The sequence below is a fragment of the Candoia aspera genome, chromosome 7 (assembly GCF_035149785.1).
Source record: "Candoia aspera isolate rCanAsp1 chromosome 7, rCanAsp1.hap2, whole genome shotgun sequence".
Taxonomy (NCBI): Eukaryota; Metazoa; Chordata; class Lepidosauria; order Squamata; family Boidae; genus Candoia; species Candoia aspera.
This window is the reverse complement of record NC_086159.1, coordinates 23,031,724-23,053,138: the sequence shown is the minus strand read 5'-3', so window position 1 is coordinate 23,053,138 and position 21,415 is coordinate 23,031,724. Positions and strand designations below refer to the sequence as shown.

At 38.0% G+C, this 21,415-nt stretch overlaps 1 protein-coding gene across 1 annotated transcript in view; it reads right to left on the bottom strand.

Annotated features, from left to right (window-relative positions):
- STAB2 (stabilin 2) overlaps positions 1 to 20,890 on the bottom strand; it is a 75,292-nt gene extending 54,402 nt beyond the window's left edge. Inside the window, exons 1-19 of the mRNA XM_063308724.1 lie at positions 20,824 to 20,890; positions 19,438 to 19,581; positions 18,548 to 18,610; positions 18,326 to 18,445; positions 17,001 to 17,054; positions 16,066 to 16,146; positions 15,710 to 15,862; positions 14,914 to 14,976; positions 14,590 to 14,673; positions 13,407 to 13,493; positions 13,088 to 13,199; positions 11,825 to 12,005; positions 10,047 to 10,140; positions 8,148 to 8,306; positions 6,794 to 6,889; positions 5,743 to 5,838; positions 3,195 to 3,242; positions 2,341 to 2,477; positions 732 to 846 (exon numbers count right to left, since the gene is read on the bottom strand). Coding sequence (XP_063164794.1) covers positions 732 to 846; positions 2,341 to 2,477; positions 3,195 to 3,242; positions 5,743 to 5,838; positions 6,794 to 6,889; positions 8,148 to 8,306; positions 10,047 to 10,140; positions 11,825 to 12,005; positions 13,088 to 13,199; positions 13,407 to 13,493; positions 14,590 to 14,673; positions 14,914 to 14,976; positions 15,710 to 15,862; positions 16,066 to 16,146; positions 17,001 to 17,054; positions 18,326 to 18,445; positions 18,548 to 18,610; positions 19,438 to 19,581; positions 20,824 to 20,826 — 1,890 coding nt within the window. The 5' untranslated portion in view covers positions 20,827 to 20,890. The remainder of the gene's footprint in view (positions 1 to 731; positions 847 to 2,340; positions 2,478 to 3,194; positions 3,243 to 5,742; positions 5,839 to 6,793; positions 6,890 to 8,147; positions 8,307 to 10,046; positions 10,141 to 11,824; positions 12,006 to 13,087; positions 13,200 to 13,406; positions 13,494 to 14,589; positions 14,674 to 14,913; positions 14,977 to 15,709; positions 15,863 to 16,065; positions 16,147 to 17,000; positions 17,055 to 18,325; positions 18,446 to 18,547; positions 18,611 to 19,437; positions 19,582 to 20,823) is intronic.
- Positions 20,891 to 21,415: the final 525 nt, after the last annotated feature.

Genomic DNA, 21,415 nt, shown 5'->3' with positions numbered 1-21,415 from the left:
CCCACCTGAGATTCCAGGTTTGGGCCCATTGGTAACATGAACCTTGAGTTGCTGTATGTAACACTCATTTGTGGCTTTCATTGGGAGGGAAAGGTAAAAAATAATAATTATCTTTTTGGGAAAACAGGCTAATGTGAATAATTACAACTCTGTCATATGACAGTCCCTGTCAGATCCCTCCAATCAGAAGGTTCACAGAACCCCTTATCGGAGCATCTGCCAATACTTTCTTATCAGTGGTAATAGACTCTGTGTTGCCAGATGGGAGGGGGTGCCCGGTTGGAGTGTGAACTGCATTATTATGGCTAGGAACTTACGGCATTAACACTTCAAGGCCAGGGAAAGGAGATACATCAGAGACACCACCTGGATTGGGAAGGGGGGTGACATACTCTAGCGGGAAGAGGGGTAAAGGGTAATTAAGTGAATGTAGTTTTAAATGTAGGTTTGAGCGGGAATTCTCCATTCGCAGCTTTTTCCTTGTGCTAGACCTTTCGCTTCATTAAAACAGTAACAAGAGCTTGGCCTCTCGACTGTCCTTGTGTGAATGCTTGAATGTGCCAGAGCTTACAGTCCCAATGTCACATTTCAGGCCTATGAAAGATTTCTCATCTTGGCTTTTTGGAGAAACAAGTTTAAATTCAAGAGAATACAAGTTTGGCATATCTTTTCTTAGCACATATGAGAGGAACAGCCTAAGGTAAAGGGTTGTAGCATAATGGTCAACGAACCCCATTTCTTTTTGACAACGATAGGAAGTTGTCCTGCAAAGTTGTTGCAAATCCATCAGGCTGTGACAGGTTTTGGAGATCCTCAACTGTGTATGTCCCTTTTAATATGTGATGCCTAGTGGGAAAAAGCATATTTAAATGATGTGAAGTATTGACTTGCCCATAGAGAGTTGCATCTTTCTGAGCCCAAAACTATTGGTGTAGGGGCAATTCATAGCTTACAGCAGCACTATACAAACCACAATGTTCTTCTACCCAGGCAATACAGTCTTTTCTGTAAATGGAGCCCCCTGCTATGTAGTTCCTTGCCGTAAATGCCGTCTTTCATGATCACATGGAAGGTATTGGGTAAGCAGTAGAATCCACTGCTATATTTTCAAGTAAGTATTCACAGCTTTTCTATGCAGAGCCAGTTCTTTTTTGATCTTAGTGATCATACTTTATTCTTTTCATTTTGTTTTATTCTGTTTTGTTTCTTCAGTTGTTTTGTTATTTATATCCTGCCACAAGTCTCTTTCATTATTAATATTTAATACTTATAACATATTGAATTTATATCTTGATTTTTTTTCTCTAAGACTTCAAGGCAGCAAGCCTGGGGGAGTCTTTCCTCTTGAACCCCCACAACAAGAATCCTGTTAAGTTGCTTAGGCTGAGATAAATGAATGAGTCTAGGATATACAATGAGCTTTGTGACTAAGGGGAGACTTGACCCTGGGTCCCAGTCCAGCACTTCACTGTCTCATACTAGACAAACCAATAAATGAACATGATGTTTGGGGAAACGTAGAAAGAACATAGAAAGAGACACATCACTGAATTACAGTGGGGCTTGAAAGCACATCTCTGACATAAAAAGACATAAAACAAATTAAGTAGCACAAGACATTCATGGAAACTTAGCTTCTCCCAACACCAGAACAGAATTTTCTAAAATTGAAGCAAATATTGTAATTATCTCCTAGCTGGCCAAAGGAAGCAAGAGAAATGCATTTTCACTAATGATATAAAATTGAGTTCTGGGTTCAAATACAATGAAAAAGGAAAAGTTTTCATTGACTTGAACTTGATGATTCCTGATGACTACATGGACCTGTAAATTTCATGGTAACAGTTCAAAATTATTTTCCTTGCCTTTTCTGACTTTCCAGCCCAAGGATTTCCTGGTTGTTTCCCTTTCCAATATTAACCATGTGTGGCCTGTTTAGCACTTTAAAGATTGGTAAAGGTCAGCAGATGATGCCACCTGTTGTGATCAAATCTTTAGGTGCTGCCCAGACTGGTTCTGGAGCTGGGTGATGCCTGGATCAGTTGAACTGAACTGAATGGAATGGAATGGAACGGAACGGAATGGAATTTAGTCAGGATGCAAAGAAGTTTTAGTCAAAGAATATTGTAGAACTATTTTCTTAGGTGAGTCCAAATTTTTCATCTTTAGCCCCTTTTTTGCAAATATACAAATCCAGTGATGACTTGGCAGACAAACCTGAAGAATTAAGGTCTCTGTATAGTGTAACCAGAATTAAGATCTCTGTATAGTGTAAAGGAATTTCAACACTATATATTAAATAAACAGGACAATAATTATGACCAAAATACTTTAACATACTTGGTTAGGAGCAGAATGTTGTTTTTGGATGTCCAAAAAGGAACTGTATCTTGATCCATGTTTTGAATTGCTTGGTGAGAAGGTGCAAGGATAGTTATATTGCTCATGTCTGTCAGCAGAGTTCTTACTGCAGCTGTCTGGAAGCACAGAATAAAATATACTGTTATTAATATGTCAATACTGTAATTTCCCCTACAGGCCAGGAGGTTTCCAGTAATAAAATATAAATAAAAGGGCTTCAAATATAAATAAAAGGGTGTTATTTAACCTTGAGAATTCTGAAAAGCAAAGAAACCTCTTTTGAAGCAAAACATTGAACAGTTGAAGTCATTTTTACAGTAATTTTTATTATTATGTTTAATTTTATTAAACTTCAGAAACATTACAATGAGCATTTCTTTAAAAAGATTTAGTAGTGTTGTGTGGTATTATATATAAACTAAAGAGCAACATAAAGATATAAATACATTACTATTATATTAAAAAGTATATGCTTTAACGTAGAAACCTAACCTGTTACATTAAAAGCTGCAGGGTGAAGGGAAATTTAATACATGAAAGCTATGGTAAAGTACCTAGAGAACTTTTGAATCCATCCATCCATCCATCCATCCATCCATCCATCCATCCATCCAATCTGTATGGCCACCCATCTCAACAAGTGACTATGTCTCCTTGGGGAAAGAGATAATGCATAATGAAAACCATTTGTCAAATTGCCATTTAGGTTACAAACCAGTATCTTTTCCTCTAGGAAACTGAGTCACTGAACTCAGGGGGATTTACTACTGAACAGAGGTAACCAGGTTTGCACCATTAGTCCCTTTCTTAATAGTTCTGTAATTGTTACTCACATTAATCCACTCATTGAAGCCAGCTGTATCTGACAGAGAAGACAATTCCTGAACAAGGAGAAAAAATAAATTACTATTAGCAGTTACTGCTATCATGATACAGTGATTTACCTGGTATGCATAAGAGCTCATAACAATGGCTCCCTGATGCATTGGTAGAACCTTCCTTTGTATATACAGCTGAGTCCAGTTCAGGAAACATCTGGATCACTACAATCCCAATGTCTAAGAAAGAATTCTTCCTTTCATAAGAACTGCTTGCCTACCTAGAACTGTGATGGTTCTCTGAGTGGCCCTATGGGCACTCACACATATAAGTATTCCTGCATCTGTACAGACATCACTGGAACATTCTAGTGCTCCGCTGCATTTCAGCAGACACTCTGCACATGCCTGAAAAGACCCCCATTATTTACCTCAGTTCCTGCAGCAAGCAAATTTTGAGTATAAGGCTGCCTGTGAGTGGTTGATGAGTGGGCCATGTGAATGGTCAGATGTTTACTTGAAGAACACAGTTAAAGGTTCTTCTATTTTTTGGTTTCTACAAAACATGTGTTGGTAAATAACAAGCTACACTTATTGGTGAAAAGGCAGATATATAACAGCACATCCAAAAGAAGGGCCAGATCTATGTGCATCCATACAGTAATGACAGACAAAGGTTGACAACTAAGGTCAAATGTCACATGACACAGTTCAATACCCCAAACTTCTATAGTTGGAGCATTCATTGCCTTCATTGAATGGGTCTCTAATGGTTGTGCTTGAAGAAGTTTCAATAATTAGGATAAGCATGATACGATCAGTCACAAAATGTTATTCTGTGAGAAGAATCAGTGTGATTCTCTATGCCATGACTTGCAATGACTGGTGGTCTGGATGATGAAGAGCTACCTGAAGCATGGAAAGGAGATCTAGAATGTGGGGCACGTGGCAGCATTGCCTTTGAGTAAGGAGTACAAGTTCCAAAGACTTGTATTTGTTCTAATCTTGACAGATTTTAGTGATAAGTCTTGTTAGTAATGGGTATGGGGAAAAATATAAAGAAACAAAAAAGGAAATGCCCATGGGAGAGTTGGTACCATGGCATGCCCTTGTACAAATGCTCTGGCAAAGGGAATTCTCTAGTTTTGCAAATAAATCTATGGCTGGCTGATCCTAACTGACAAAAAATATGATAAGGAATATGGGACTCCAGCTGCTATGTATAGTTCACTCCTGGTGGACAATTGAGGTAGTCCACCAATATACTCTTGGAATAATCAAAGTTTACAGAGACAAGAAAAACATCTCTGGTGGCACACCAATTCTATACGCTAGAGTTATTTGCAATAGTGTGGGATACCTAATCTGATCCTGCTTGTTCAAATGGTAATAGTAATAGTAATAATTGCAATATCCCACTATCCAGATTTTTTTGTCAATAGACAATAGACTGTCTATAATATAAAGACCTGCCAATGGAAGTAGAACAACTGTGGCCAAGGAAAGCAAAGATAGTACCAATAGTAATAGGTGCCTTGGTGTAGTTCCAAAACATCTGGAGCACCACTTGAACACCATCGGCATTGACAAAATCACCATCAGTCAATTGCAAAAGGCAGCTTTACTTGGAACAGCTTCCATCCTGCGATGATACCCTTAACACCATTAAACAACATCTGCCTATCCCAGGTCCTTGGGAAGGACTCAATAGGTGGACAAAAACACCATATCCAGTCTAATCATCTGGCTGACTGTGCGATCAACCATAATAACAATAATAATAATAATAATAACAACAACAATAGTAAACAGTTGTATTGTCTGTTGTGACTTGAATCATTGCTCCTATTAGCACAGTCTCAAAAGCTTGAAGTGCTTTCCAAACAAGGAGAAGCTCCACTACAGTGTTATGGAGCTCTCACTCTAGAATGGGACACTGATGATGTATCAACCTCTCTTGTCAATGTGCCCTCTATGGGAGGAGGGAGGCATCCATATTCAGAAATTTACTGGATGCCCTCGGTGGAAACAATAAATCCCAGCTGAGATTGCCAGGAAAAGTCTATTCATGGAAAAAACAGAGAATCCACAGGGATGGAAGGTAGTTCCTCAGAATGCTGCCAACTACGCCATTGCAAGCTCCCTGCTTCTAGTTAGGAGATTCAGACTGGAGCTATGCTTCCCAGTGGATACTTGCTGAGGAACATGTACTCACAGAGGTAACACATACTGTATATACCTGTCCTGACTAGACCGTGTCTCTCACACACATGTTCCATGATTAGTCCCAGGGTGAAAGGGCACAAACACACACATGCAACATGTTACTGTATTACACAGAAAAGAAATACAGATGTCTTCTATGGCCATTGCTGATAAAGAGATTGGAAAGAATTCCAGAAGACATCTTTGCCTTATTTCCTTACCTGGTTCTGTCCTGTTGACTGTTCAGTAAACCTCAGTTTTGGTCTCTGACCACATTTGCCTGTCTGACTAGATAAACAAATGTAAACAAACACATCAGAAAAATGAATACAAGATCACTTAGAGGGTTTTTACTCACATCCATAATGTTGCCATAGCATATACTGCCATCTCCTTCATAGCCCTTTGAACACAAACATTTCCAGACTCCAGAAGTTGTGAGCTGACAGACTGCCTGTGGGGGGAAAAAGGAACCCTGTCAAACACCTGTGTCTGTAAATTCTTGGTTTGACATGGTTTGCAGCATAAAAGGCAGCAGGGCTCACGTGTAGCAAAGTTGCTAAGGCGTCAGTTGACGGCTATGCTTCTGTTCAAAGACTCAAGTGTGCTTATGTGCTTGTGAATATATCATAGCACAATACCATTAATTACAAGGCTTTGAGAATCAAAGCATCTGCAAGACAAATATTTTTTAAATTCAAACAGATGAATTAACTGTTTTCATTGCAAGGATTACTCAGCTAATAACTAAAGTCCTATTATTAGATTTTTCAGCATGATAGACTTACCGTGTCCTGTGAAAGCCATAGTTTTGCTTTGCATGAATAGCTTCTACATAAAAGAAGGACTCACAAAGTTTTTGTTGCTTGCCAATCTGGCATTCATCCTGTGTGAATGCAACCACTCCTCTGGTACAAGATTCTCAGAGGAGAGGCAGATCCATTAATGAGGTATCTAGAGTGACTTTGATGTCACAATTAATGCTGACTGTATACTATTGGTGACAATAGCAGGAATGGAACCTATCCAAAGAATTCTGATTTGGGGGCTGCCCAGTGGGAATGCAGCAGATTAGCCTTTTGGGATTGGGTTTAGTTCTGTATCTTCATAGAGCAGGGCAAGTGATTTCTTGAGTAAATGACTCACAGTATCAGCTGATTAGAAACACAGTAGAAATTGGTCCGAGCTGTTCCCCGTGGCATTACCAGCATTCCAAAATTTATTATATCAGTGCTAAAACATATAACTGGGTTGTAAAAGACTAGACAGCTTGAATATCCCATACGAGGAGCCTGAAAGATTACTTCTCCAGTCACAAGCTAAAGTTTATTACAATATTGTCCAGTTCAACAAATAAAGCTACAGAGAGTTTGAGATATTTTATAAACCAATCCAAATGAATAACTCACCAAAGGGTGGCATTTCCAATTTTGTTCCAAACAGTAGTTTATTGGTTCACATTCATATCCGTTGCCCCGCAACCCTTCTTTACATTCACAATCATTCTGTATTATATAGAAAATAAGAAATAAAACAGTGTGCTTGAAATAAACTTGCTGACTCCTATAAATCACTGACTCTTTCATTAAAACTTTAGGATGAAGTATGACAACTGACAATTGCAAGGGACATTGCTGGAAGTTGACTCAGAAAAATCCTGTTGACTCAACACAAGACTGCAGATGCATTTATTATATCAGTGCTAAAACATATAATTAAGTTGTAAAGACTAGACAACTTGGACATCCCACACAAGGAACAAGGAACAAGGACTGCAGATGCACAAGTTCAACTATTGCATATTTTATACATAGGATCTATTTATTCAGTATTCCAGCTGATACTGTATCTTATTGGTAAGGTTGCATCAAAGTGAATATATTTCAGTACTTTTGAAGAGTGTCCCAAATCTCAGACAGTAAATATGCAGTATCTAAAATCTGAAGAGGGGCCAGTTTCTTGGATCCCATCAATCCATCTTCACTACTATATTGTCCTGGTTGTTTCTTGATGTGTTTCTGAAGCCCAGTTCAACATTTAGGATCTGAATACCTAAGTGGCCATCTCATCCACCATGAGCATGTCTGATTAATCAGTAACATCAGAGCAGGACTTTCTCTTTGCTCAGCAATTATAAGAATTTCAGTTGATGGAATCATGAGACAGAGCCATCGTAGTAAAATAGCATCCTATCTTATTACATCTGTCTGACGCCTTTTTCTGTATCCTGTCTTCATGTCAAGAAATAGTCATTCCATTTATATGAATCTAGGGGCTTGGCTGGTTGATTGATAGTATTTACCCTTTTTCTCTTTATACACACACATATAGCTGCATGTGCGCGTGCACACACAGAGTTGATTTTAAACTCTTTTGCTTATAAAATGCCTTGCTAGGTTGATATGGGACTGATAGTAGATATAGCAACTGTCCTCAATCAATGCTTCAGCAATTTTAGAATGGTTATGATTCTTTCTTTGGCCACCTTCCTGATCTATGGACTGCATGCTAGTGAACTATACTATTATTGCAAACACCATGAGCCCAACATTATAGAACTGCCTTCTTCAATGTTGTGCCCTCCAGATATGTTAGGCTTGCCATTGGCCAAATTGATTGACAATGTTTAGTGTTGCAATCCCGATATATTGGATGCCCCATGAAGAAGGGTGTTCTCCATTATTGAGATCCATCAGCTGACACCTTCTCTATTACTGCTGCATAAAAACTATACAGTGTAAAAAGGTAAGGAAGAAAACTTACTTGACCTGGACCTAGGTATAGGCAAGTAGCATTAGTGTGACATCCTCCAAAATTTGACAGCAGGCAATTGTTTATTGCTGAACAATCTCTTCCATTTCCTGTCCATCCTGGCTGACACACACACTCATGAGTTCCAGGACCAGTCTTGATGCATTCTGCCTACGAGAATATATATCTGGGAGTTAATACTACAATCAGCTGTTCTTTACACATAATGAAGTGAGAAGAAAGGAAAGTAGGTCCTCCCAGTATAACCTGTGTAGAAGCATAGAATGATGAAGTCTTTCAGTGGTAAAAGATGATAAAAAGATGATCAGATTTCACTTATGATTCACTTGCATAAATGTAACTACTTGGGAACAATTGTAAACACTTCATATTATCCCACCTTATGATTCTGCACTATGATTTCAGTGAGAAATTTAGTATAAATTACAAATAAGACTAAATTCTTATGGATCTATGCCTCCAGAATTAGGCTCACAGATTCTCATATCTTGTTCTTGATATGTGGAAACATTCACACAACTGATAGTAGGTAGATTCTGAATCATGTATACTAAATTATGACACCTTAAGTGAGAGAATTCTTCATTTCTTAATCAGTTTTCTCTCATCCCAGAACTGTTGTTTTTCCAGACTAAAAACAATTTGTTCACTTGTGAAATGATAACCACTATTTTCTTGCATGACCTTTTCATTTAGAGCAGTCTTTCTCAACCTTGACAAATTTAAGATGTGAGGACTTCAACTCCCAGAATTCCCCAGCCATTCTGGGAGCTGAAGTCCTCACACCTTAAAGTTGCCAAGGTTGAGAAACACTGATTTATAGCAATAGCTACATTGGTTTCCTGTGCATGTTTACCTATCCCTGTTCTAGAATGACTATTGATGTGCTGTTTTCATTTTTCAGAAATGGCTGAAAAAACAACACATTGGCCAATTGGAATAATTAACCTAAAAACAACAAAGATAACTACTCTTATTTACACTATTAAAATGTCCAAAATCCATGGTTAAGCAACTAATAAATAATTACAATTTACTAATTAAAGCAGATCCTGTGAAATTATGAAAAAACAAAACAAATCTTTAGCTGTGAGCTATACCCAGAAGGCATCCTATATGACTATTATTTATTCTTTTAGTGAAATTATGCACCTACTTGAAGAGGAAGAGGAAAGTGCCTCCTGTGAAATGTTTAACTTGCTTCCTTTGCCTATCACACTTTTAAATAAAATAATGAAACCAATTTGAGATACACAAGAATGTATTTTATTTACCCTTGGTAGTGACTATTTTAAAGTAAATTTGTCTTTATTTGGAAAATGATATCAGTCTGGAAGATGTAATTCAGACTTTAAATGGGATCAGATATTTCAGTTCAATTTATTACGGTCATAGACCAATACGAGCAGAGTGCTCAGTGAATATACATAAATCTATCTTAATAGATAATAAACAAAATAAAATTTAAGACAGAATTAAAATACATTTATAAAACAACCTGACATCTATGAGTGAGATCCAGGGTGCAGTCAATACTTAAATTATAAAATAGACATAAAATTATATAAATATAACAACATCAAAAATTACAAGGAAGTGATAATATTGAAAGTTTAAGCGAATTACAATTACACTGAATGCATCTGGCTAGTGGAAAATTGGACCACTACCCAAACTAGCCAAAAGGTCCAGTGGATCTTCTGTGCTGCTGCACAAAACTCAGCCACGTGGGCTGTAACAAAACGTAGTTAGTCTATGAGTAGCATCTGGGCATAAGCTGAATCTGAGCGATGAAGTTATCTACTAATCAGAGGTAGGAAATGGGATCAAATAAGATTATGCCTATATTTACAGTTTCCTCTATCAGAAAAAAAACCAATGTATACTTACGTTAACATTGCAACTATGTGGATTTATGTGAGCACAAGGATCAATTTCACTGCAAATTATTCCATCTCCTTCATATCCAGGTTTACAAACACAGCTAAAATTGCACATAAAAGAATGTGGAATTAATAAGCTTGGAAAGGGTAAAACAGTTGCAGCCAACCTACAGAGACTCGGAGGTTTTTTTTTCCCTATCTGCTACCTAAAGTATATTTTAATATCGTGGCTGTATCATTCATAAAGTCAGTTGGCTTCTTCAGGCTTTTGGTTGTTATGGAGGAGAAATAAATAGTTAGTTGTATTTTTACTCCTATGGGTGGAAAAAGGTGCTTGCAGACCAATAAGCCAAGTTATCATAGCTGTCATTGGCAATATGCATCTTGATGTGGGAGTCCAATGATGGAGCACCAGTTGTTTTTCTGCTCTGGGGAACTGAATTTCTTGAGGCAGCTCCACCTTTTAGGGAAGGTTCCAAATAACTAAATAGTGTAGGGGCACCTCATACCCAGTATGAAGATCAAGGACATTTAGGTTCTGGTCCCAGTAGTTTTTGGTGGTGGTGGGGATTCTTTTGGTAAACCAGACCTAATCAATCTGTTAGGTGGATGTTGGACTTCTGCCCCAAAGTCCTGGATGACACATTTGCTTGTATAGCCAAAATACAAGCTCTGAGACCTTTAATGACATCTTTACCCACAACCTCAGAATCTCAGCTATCAGGACTGGGTGTAGAAATGTGGAGAACCACTGCTAGACCAAGCACTAGCCAGTTTAGGATAAGGAAGTTCTTTGTATATTATTTTCCTAAGACAGTTTCTATTCTTGCTGTTTATAACTAGTGGGGGTAGCTGTAGCCCAGTTGTGCTCCTGGTTAGAATAAAGATTCAAGGATCCAAAGCCCAGAGGGATTCTCCCCATAAATGCTTCTCTTTTTAAATAATATGTAATCTCTCTACTCTCTCCCATGGTTGCTCACTGATGAAACAAAGAGGCTGCACGGTTTTGGGCTGCAATACACTCATGTTTTTTTTCTAAAACAAAGGAAATAAGAAATAGTTGCACTGCTACCTGATAAGGGAGAGAAAAGAGAAAGAAAGGTGGTAATAGCAAACATAAAGATGGAAGAGAAAAAAATAAAGAACATCAGGAAGAGAAGCTGGGGTACAGAAAAACTGATATGTAGTTGAGAATTCAAGAGTGTTTGGAGGCTCCATCTTGCCAAGGACCATCCATGTTGGACTTCACTGTTATCATCTGGACCTGCTTTTCCTCATAGCGATTTGTTACTTGCATTTTATGCAGCTGGAGGAAATTATACTGAGACTCCAGCATGCAGGAATAAAGTCTATGTCAAGAGAAGATGCATTGATGGCTAACCTGTCCATGAAGGTGGCAAGCAACATATATTTCTGAGTGCCAGTCAGAAAAGACAAAAATTTACTATAATACAAGGTGAGTTGAGACAATGGATTAAAAGCCAGTCTGTATGCACATCTGTGTACGGTGTGAAATACGAAAGGAATGCTTAGAAAATTGCTTGTGGATCTTCTCTTGTGAGGGACAGCTAATAAATTAGGTGAAAAACAGTACCAGTAACAATCAGGCCCCTTTTGTTTTGTGTAATCAGATAGGACAGTCAAGAAGAAAGCCCACTGAAAAGTTACAAGTAGCAGCATGATACAAGAATGCTCATAAAGCAGATAACTGAGAAGGTAAGTGTTATTTATAGGTAAACTACCTGAGAGGTACAAAAAATGAGCAGATGTATTTTATGTACCTACCGCATGGTACCATTGCTAAAGATGCAATCAGCATAGACATCACAGAACTGAAGAAAAGGCCCACATGCAAACACCTGTGCATCACAGACTTTTCCAGCATAGCCACTTTTACATGAACCAGGAAGGCAGCTCCCATCACTGTCTAGCTGGTTGTCACATTTTCCATAAACACACATACATTCTGCAGAAGGATTGAGGGGTGGGGGGAAGTATCAGTGAGATAAATGAAAGAGGCCTATAACTTGGAGTCATACTTTTTTAAAAGTATAATTAAATCTCTGGTTATATTTCTTAGAGCAGACTTTACCAATTTGACATTAACAAGGTAAATTAAATTCTAATTCCTATCTCCACAGGCAGTATGCTCATTTATTATGGGAATTGTAGTCCAATATACATGGAGAATGCCATTTCAATGGGATATTCCCAGTGCCTTTTTAGGATTTTTCATTTTTAAAATGTTAAAAAATGTGTATGAAGACTACCTTCCTCTTCCAAATATATTTTGATATTACTCAATAGTTCCTACACCTTGATAAAATAATGGCTGGAGTCCCACAATATACTGTACTGAACTACCCAACCACATTATAATTTAGGGCATGTTCATACTTATCACTATTTGTACTTCCCAATCCTTCAAAAGCAGTTTGAAAGCAATGATTCAGAAACACACCCACAAAAAAAAGGGGGGTGGAGAGGGGAATGACAACACTTTAGTCAATTTCATCCCTGCTTGGCCTAGCCAGTTGAGAAGAAGATGCAAAGCTCTCCAGCCACCCTTCCTATTACAGGACCTACTAAGAAGCTGATGCTCAAGAACTGGGAGGAAGGCTAAGATAGGATTTTCCACCTATGGGGAAATGACTAACCACCATGTTCTGCAGAGCTCCAGTCTTTTCAGCTGAAAATCAGCTTCAGGAATGGTTCCTCTTGCACTATAGCTGATATTGGAAGTAAAGAGGCTCAGCTGTTGAAAATGAACCATGGCATGGGACCACAGGGTTCAGAAGTAACCAAAACACCTAATGTGGAAGTTTCTCTAGTGTAGCATATCCTATGGCATTCTGAAGGGTATCCGTATCTTCCAGGCATAGCCTTTTGGAGCTGCAAAAGGATGTAGTGGGAAGTCGCTGAAAAAGCCCTAATGCCCAGGCAGAACTCAGATCCCATTGGTCCTGGATCTGACACCCCATGTTGAGTTTGCATTTGCATTGCCACAAAATAGCTCCTTTCCTTATCTTCTGAAAGAAGAATGCTTACCTTTGTCACATTGTGGTCCATATTTATTGGGATCTGCACAAAACTGGCACTGCGACCCTTCAAATCCACTCTTGCAAATACAAGTGCCATTTCCTTTCATTCCATCCATACACTGCATTGAGGTGGGGGGAAGAATACAAGTTTGAATGTGTCGTATGTGATGTTAGAAGTCATTGATCTGGGGCAGATATGGGTGCAAGCTGACCGTTCCTTCTATAATCATCAGAAAGATGAATCGCAGAAAGATCTGGTCAAGGGGTAGAGCCTATTTTCTATCATACAACCAGTGAAATGTACCCATGTGCATGCCTTTATTTACCTGACCATTTCCAGAGCAGGGGTTCAAAAAGCCACCAGGACACTGATTACATTCAGGGCCAAAGAAACCTTTGCAACACTCAGGCTCCTGTGAAACAAGCAATCATGTTCTCATGACTACTCAGAGTCAACAATGAATATACTGAAACAGGGATAGTGATTTGATGTAACTGCTTCTCTTGTATCTTTCGTTTTGAGTTTTCAAGTTGATTTTGATTCCTAGCAACTACATGGGCAAGTCTCTGCAGTTTTCTTGGCAAGATTTCGGTAGTGGTCTGCCCTTGCCTCCTTCCTAGGGCTTAGCTAAGAGAGAGTGACTGGCTCAAAGACTCCCAGTTGGCTTTGTGTCTAAAGCAGGGGCAGAATTTGGGTTTTCCCAATTGTATTCCAGTGCCTTAACCACTGGACCAAACTGGATCTCCTTCTCTTGCAGAGTGATGGGTAATTGTTGAATTGACGTACCAGTTGAAAAGAGAGGGGGCAAGAATAATACATCCCTGTCACACCCCTTTCTGAACACTTACTATGCCAGAGAGGGACCCTTGGGGATTGCACCTCACTCTTAAGGTGGTGTTGGAATATAATTTCTTTATCAGAAAAAGGAGGTGCCTGTGATAGTTGTGTTTTTTAATTTTTTCCAGAGGGCATTTCTGGAAATTGAGTCAATTGAGTCATGTTTAAAATCTAGAAAGGCCACAAAAGGGGAGGATTTCTTTTTATTGGTGTATTTTTGTGCAAGATGGTAGAGCACCAAATTGTGTTCTATTCTTGACCTCCCTTCTTTGAATCCTGCCTGTTCATCTTGGATTATAGTCTCTGTCTCTATCCAGTCTTGGAGCTTGTGCTTTAGATGTTTAGCATACATTTGCTAATGACACTCAAAAGGCTGATAGGCCTGTAATTGCATGGATAATTTTTATAGCCCTTCTTATAAATTGGGACTATTATTGCCAGCCCCCAATCTTTGGGAATATAACCAGCCTGATCTATGAATGTAAACAGGGGTGCCAGCAGAGTGCCCACTGGCTGGGATCCTTTTTAATTATTTCAGGCAAAATGAAATCAACACCTGGAGCCTTGTTCACCTTAAGGGATTCAATCAAATGGGTTACCTCTTACACAGAGACCATGAAAGGGAGATGGTTTAAAGTATTTTGCACCTGGTGGTTATTTTCATCTCTCACCTTTTTTGTCACATTACAGTACTGAGCACACCCATATTTCAGCAGGAACTGATCTTGGTAGATGCATTTACTGTTTAACAAAGCCTGGAATATTAAAAAAAAGCAAACAAAAAGTAATCTTAACCATGAAGGGTAATCAATGTTATACTGTAAAGCAAAGAGTGGAGTGTTGCTAGCTTCACTGGAGAATAAATCACATTCACAAAATGTTGACTGGATTTATTACTTCTGCCATGATATAATGTGTAATAAATTTAATTGGAATGCATGAAAAAGGCATTTTCTTATCTAATTGTTAATTGTATGGATGATGCATTTACTTACAACAGGTACTGAATTTTCTGGACAACTGTTTCTATGGAATGTATGACATTTTCCACAAGTTCCCTGAAACAAGAGTATTCATTTTAGGAAAACTGGACTGACAGGTGTGAGGAAGGATGTCCACTAAGTAAGGTCAATAAAGTCAAGATGGTGGCCATGACAGTGTGATTAAAGCTCCACTGGTTTTCCCTGCAATGGACTTAAAATGGGTGGAGCTTCAATTGCATTTTCATGGCAACCATCTTGATTTTTTAAAAACTATACTCTGCATGTGATTGCTAAGCGATTCCTAAACAATCCTACATTTGCAAAGAGACATGGCCTTCCTAGGTAAATAAGTTTTCTTCTGGTGGCATGGGCTGGAAATCCTGACAGGGGAACTCTGCATATGCATCAATTCTACTTCAGTTTAGATACATGCTGAAAATATTTCTATTTATCCTGACATTTATGATGTTACTGCTCCTCTGCTACTCCTAACCACTGGTCTATATGTTTCTATGCTTGTGTTAATATGTGTATACATGCACATACATACAAAATGAAATATATATGTCTATATAACTCTATTTATCATTCTCTATCTACTCCATCTATTACATTTTAAATTTTATAAAATATATTTAACGTTGTACACTCCTTAGACGTGCTTGGTATGATGGACAGTTCAGAAACATTTGAAATAAGTAAACATGCAGAATAAGCATTATTTAATTAATTAGCAGAAGGAAAACAAATAAGGAAAAGAATATTGATTGGAAACTGTTTTGAAGTTTACAGGACAAAAGAACCTTACCATCTTAAGTTCAAATTTAACTTTATCGCATCTTTGTGGCACAATTGGAATTATGAAGGGAGGTATAAGTACACCAGAAAGAGTGTAAATTCTGCCGTTTTTTGCAGCAATGTCAGCTTCTTCTATTTTCTTGCCATTGACCAGGACTTGTCCCTGCATAAATTATTACCATAAATTGAGATTATCTTTTGAAATTACTAGACTTTATTTCAGAATGCTCCCACTGTTTTATACCCTTGTCTATTAGTCATAATTTTCACTCTTCACAGGCAAGGACTTTGCAGTCCAAATTTAGTTTACTGAATTAAATAGCAGAACAAAATTATTAAGTAAGAATTGGATTTGCTTGGATTTACATTTTCAGTGATGTTGAAATAGATAAACTGTTGAGCCATAGTCCTGATGTGCCCTATAGAGATTAGGCTGGCAACCTCCAACTGTAAGAAACAAAGAAGAAATTAAATGTACTTATTATACTAAAGAAAGATTATAATAGGAGCCACCGCTTTGGCATGGAAGATAATGAGTAGTGAGTAATATCTTTAAAAAAAATCCATGGTAATGCTGGCAGCTAAATGATGCACCTACTTTTTTCCAGCTCCAGATTCTTATTGGAGATTCCCCCTCTTGTGGTAGTTGGACATTAATGCTGCCAATTGTGGAAGCATCCCAGATTTTAGCAGTGGGAAAGTTCATTGCAAAGTTTAGTAAAACTCTTGGACATATCCATCATTAAATTGCAAAATCAATAACTGTTCATTTGTTGTGGGTATGGTTTATACCTCACAAAGCTATGACATCATGACAACTGTAACCACATCATTTAGCTATGATCAAGCAATCAGCCATCAGTATGTTGGGAGAGGAGGGAAAAGGAGAATTGATGAAGATCTTCCATCTCCGTTCCATCAATGGAACCCTAACTTGGGTCAAAGATCAATAGAGATGCAACATCTGAGGGGCTTTTTAAAATGGTAAATTGTATTTGTGTGTCTCAGAGAGAAGAGAAGATTGGAAGCACGCACAAGATATGAGAGTTTACTTCTGTTCTTGCACCCTATGGAATTGTTCCAGGATTTAGGAATAACAACAACAACAACAACAACAATTTCTTAACTCTGAGTCTAAACCTATGCTTCTTGTAATGTAAAATGCTGGCTTTCCAACAAATGAAATGTTAAACTCACACAATTTTCTGAGACTTTCATTCATTGGGAAACATGCATATATATACATTCTGCAATAACTAAGGATATAATGAATTGAGTACAGGAGATATTTTCACACTTACCTGTGTGTGAGAAACAATGTGATATTGAACCAGTTCGCGAAGCTTATGTGAACCCTGCACAAATTTTAAAAAAATCTTCTTTATCAAAATGTAAACTTGCACAGAGAAGTTTCATTTACATGGGCTGTCAGGAAACACACTTATTGCAATATTTTAATAGCTCTTATGATCATCTTATCATCTGGATGCTGCTGGAATTCACTGCCATCAATCTTAGTTTTTTCTCCTGCATATCTCTTCAGTTGGTTTCCCCTTGAAGGGCTGTGTGCAGTTAGGAAAGCAACAACTGCTGCTTTTTTGGGACATGTACAACATGGGAGGCCCTCCCTTGAGAGCCTCTTGACCTGATGGCCCAGAAAATCTAGCACTTGATCCACTTTGGATCCTCCCCAGAAAACCAAACATGAGAAATTTCACATAGTTAAAAGTTTAACCTCCAATAAACAATCACAACATTTTTTAAAATTTCTTGGCAGAACCCTTTCCTTCCTATTCTGTCACACAAACTCATTTAAATTCTATAGTACAAAATGGGTTTAAAAAGTGCTGTTAAACAAGACTGCAAAATTTAAATAAAAAAAAGTAAATTTAAAAAAAATTAGAAACGGAATAGCGTTTGTTTCTATAAAACCGCAATGCTGCATGCATGATTGAGATGGCTCCTCCCCTTCTTCTCTTCCTTTTCCTTCTTCTAACATTACTATTTGGGTGTCCTCACTGCTGTTCTACTGGAGCAGACCAGATTCTAGTTTAGGATCATGAGGTATCATCAAGCAGGATATTATAGGTCAAACAGATAACATCTGTGTGTCTGTGTGTGGTTACACATATACTGTACATGGGTGCATTCACAAGATAAGTTTATGCAGCTTTTGGCCTTAGGACAACCCATTTATTGCTAAGTGCATCACTTTATTACAAACAAGATTCACCAGTAGTAAAAAAGAGTCCATGCATAGACCGAACATGCCATACAAATGATCAGTTGCACCACTGGATTATTTGAATGGCAACTCCAAAATTTTATATATTAAAAGAATAAATTAGATTAGCCTATAAATCCCATTTAGAGAGCCAGTTTCATGTATGGTTAAGGCAACAGGCTAGAAACTGGGAGACGGTGAGTTCTAGTCCTGCTTCAGGCACAAAGCCAGCTGGGTTACCTTGGGCCGGTCACTTTCTCTCAGCCCTAGGAAGGAGGCAATGGCAAACAATTTCTGAAAAACGTTCCCAAGAAAACTGCAGGGACTAGTCCAGGCACTGACTTAAAAGCATTTTAAAAAAAACCCTCCATTACAACATAAATGTGTAATTTAAAGACATACCTCACTTGACAACAGGTAGTCCAGAGTGTCCTTGTTCAAGTTTTCCAAAGCATCATTGGTTGGAATGAAAACAGTATTAGGGCCAGGATGTTTATCCAGCATTGTTCCTAGGACAGTGTTCTGTTTTAAGAGAAGGGGGAGGGGGAAATGCACAACAGTGTCAACACATCCTTTAAAAGGGTTATCTATCTTGTTTGTTTATTTGTTCTGGCTGTACCTTACCTCTACCATGGATCTAAATCTGGAGCATCTTGGTTCATCTTGAAGTATTGCCATTACAGATCTCTAAGAAAACAAGCCAGGTTTGAATATTGATTAGGTGAAAGTGTTCTGGTCATTTTGTTTCCTTCTTAGCTTTTTTATTGATTCTTTTGAATGGTGTGTAAATATGGTTTATTTCTATATGCCTATTGATGGCTGATTTGTCTGACTGCCAAACTTCCAGGAACAAAAAATTAAGAAGGAAACAAAAACAGACCAGAATGCATCCCCTCCAGCAGCCAACACCCAGATAAGCAGGGATTAACCCCAAACAGTCAAGCAGAAAACAATCCCCTAATCAAGGAACTACCAAAGAGAAAACCACACCCCACCAACACTGACAGGGCAAACTACTGTATATAAACAGGCAGCAAACTCACATTCCCTCACACTGATGATGTTACCTGGTTGAGCAATGAAATGTCTGCAAGAAAGCAAACAACCAAACAAGCAAGCTCAGAGAGCACCAAGGAGTCTATAAACTACCTGACGCTAGAGTTCAGAAGTGAAGATGGATCATGATGGGGATCTGCTTTGTGTGCAAAAGCACCAACAATCAGCCATTGGGTTTTTTGGGTAGGAATGAGAAATATTCCTCACTGAAGCATTTAGTACCAACAATAAACTTGGAATTCTGGAGTTCAAGTCCAACACATTTGGAGAATTTCAGAATGGAGAAGACAGTTTTACAGGGTTATTTTATGTATAATTAAAATTTTGTATTAAAAATGCATCATTATTCTTCTTCCTTAAATGGTAGGCATTCCTGTTTTCTTAAACAGTCACAATATATATTTAATCCCATTCAGAAGTGTAGTTTGAAATCCCTTGTATTTTATTTTTGACCTCACCTCTTTATCACTTTTAAAAGTAGGTTTCATGTTGTCCAGGGCTGTGTCGATAATATGAATAATTCCATTTGAAGCAACAATATCCCTTTGTAAGATTTTCCCTTTCTTCTTACCTCCCTGTATTCTAATTCTTAGCAAATTTTCCTAAAGTGGCCCAGAAGACAAATATAGAGTAATGCATCTATATTGAATATAATATTTATTAACTATGTAATAATGCATATATTAACATTATAAACAGTTTTGTAAAATTTATGATATTCATCATTTTGTTCTATTCATCATTTTCATTCTAATGTAACGTTTGCAATTATATACTGCTTGCAATACCAGAGAGCCAGTTTGGTCTAGTGGTTAAGGCTCCAGGCTAGAAACCAGGAGACTGAGAGTTCTAGGTCCCACCTTAGGCATGAAAGCCGGCTGGGTGACCTTGGGCCAGTCTTTCTCAGCCCAACCCACCTCACAGTGTTGTTGTTGTGGGGAAAATAAGAGGAGGAAGGAGTACTAGGTATGTGCGCCACCTTCAGTTATTTATAAAAATAATAATGGTGGGAAAGAAAATAAATAAATAAATACCTAGAGAAGTGTTTTTCCACCTCAGCAACTTTAAGATATGTGGACTTCAACTCCCTGAATTCCCCAGCCAGATGCTGGCTGGAGGAAATCTGGGAATTGAAGTCCACACATTTTAAAGTTGTTGAGGTTGAGAAACACTGACCTAGAGAAACCATTAAAAGAGCCTTTTAATAGAAAGTGGTTTTAAGCTCCACATTTTGCTTGATTTGTGCCTTCGATTGCAATGCTGCTCATAGGGGGTGAGCATGGGGAAAGGGGAGTCAGATCAGGACTACGACAAGGAGGGAGCAAAGATCCAGATCACTACTCCTTTTGCGGGGAAGCAAATTGGAATGAAGAAAAGGGCTAACTGGTTTGGGATTGCAGTGAGAGAGAATGGATTAAAGTTCTTCTCTAGACATATCATGAGCCTGTAGACAGAGACAGCAAAAATCTTGGCTTGCTGCATGCAGTGATGGTGTTGCCTACCCTCAGCACCCAGGGATATACCAAGCTGCTGTAGGTCAACGATGAATGTCTTGTAGCTGTAGTAATATTTGTTTCAATCTGATTTGTGGATCTTAATGATACTATATCTATGTACAGTTCATGCACATCTATAAATTAGGTCTACATGTCTATATGTTATCTTTATTTCTATGCACATCTATGTCTATATATTAGATGAATAGCCCATTTCTAAAACAACCACAGTGAAAGTTCAATAAAAACACTAATTTTAAAAACAACAGTCATAATTCAGCTAGTAGAATACTCTCCAAAACATTTAGAATTCTGTGAAACACAGTAGGTTTTAAAATTATATCTAACCATTTCATCCTTGACTATATCTGCTGGCTTGCCCGTCAAAGTATAAACTGTTCTTGTGTCATTCTGCTCGTTCAGGCTGAGTTGTCCAGCAAATATATGAAGCTTCACAAAATATTGTGTGCTCTCTTTATCAGAAAGAAGTTCTTTAATCTGGAAGGTTAACCAGTGAATCAAAAAGATTACTTTTTGAAGCATCTTTTTTAACCACAGGGAATACTCAATAATGTAGAGAGGAAGTAACCATAAAAAAGCTGAATGATAAAAGAGATGGCCTTTAGTGAACTTGCAGTTTCAACCAGGAAAAGGGGGAGAAAATTTCAGTACTTCTTCTATGAGGCACTTCAGAGAAAAAAACCAGTAAAATTTTTTAAAAAGATAACATGTTCCATACTGGCTAGAGATCACTGGCAAAGAGAGAAACCTAAAAATTTCAGGATGATTGTCAAAATTCTAGTCCAAAATGGAAATGGACGCATGTACACTCCTGGTTGAATGGTAGAGTAAGTAGTGCTCAGTTCTAAAGTCATAAAAATGAAACAAATATTAGATTTCATATGGATGGGGAAGGAATCTATCATGCAAGGTTAGCAAT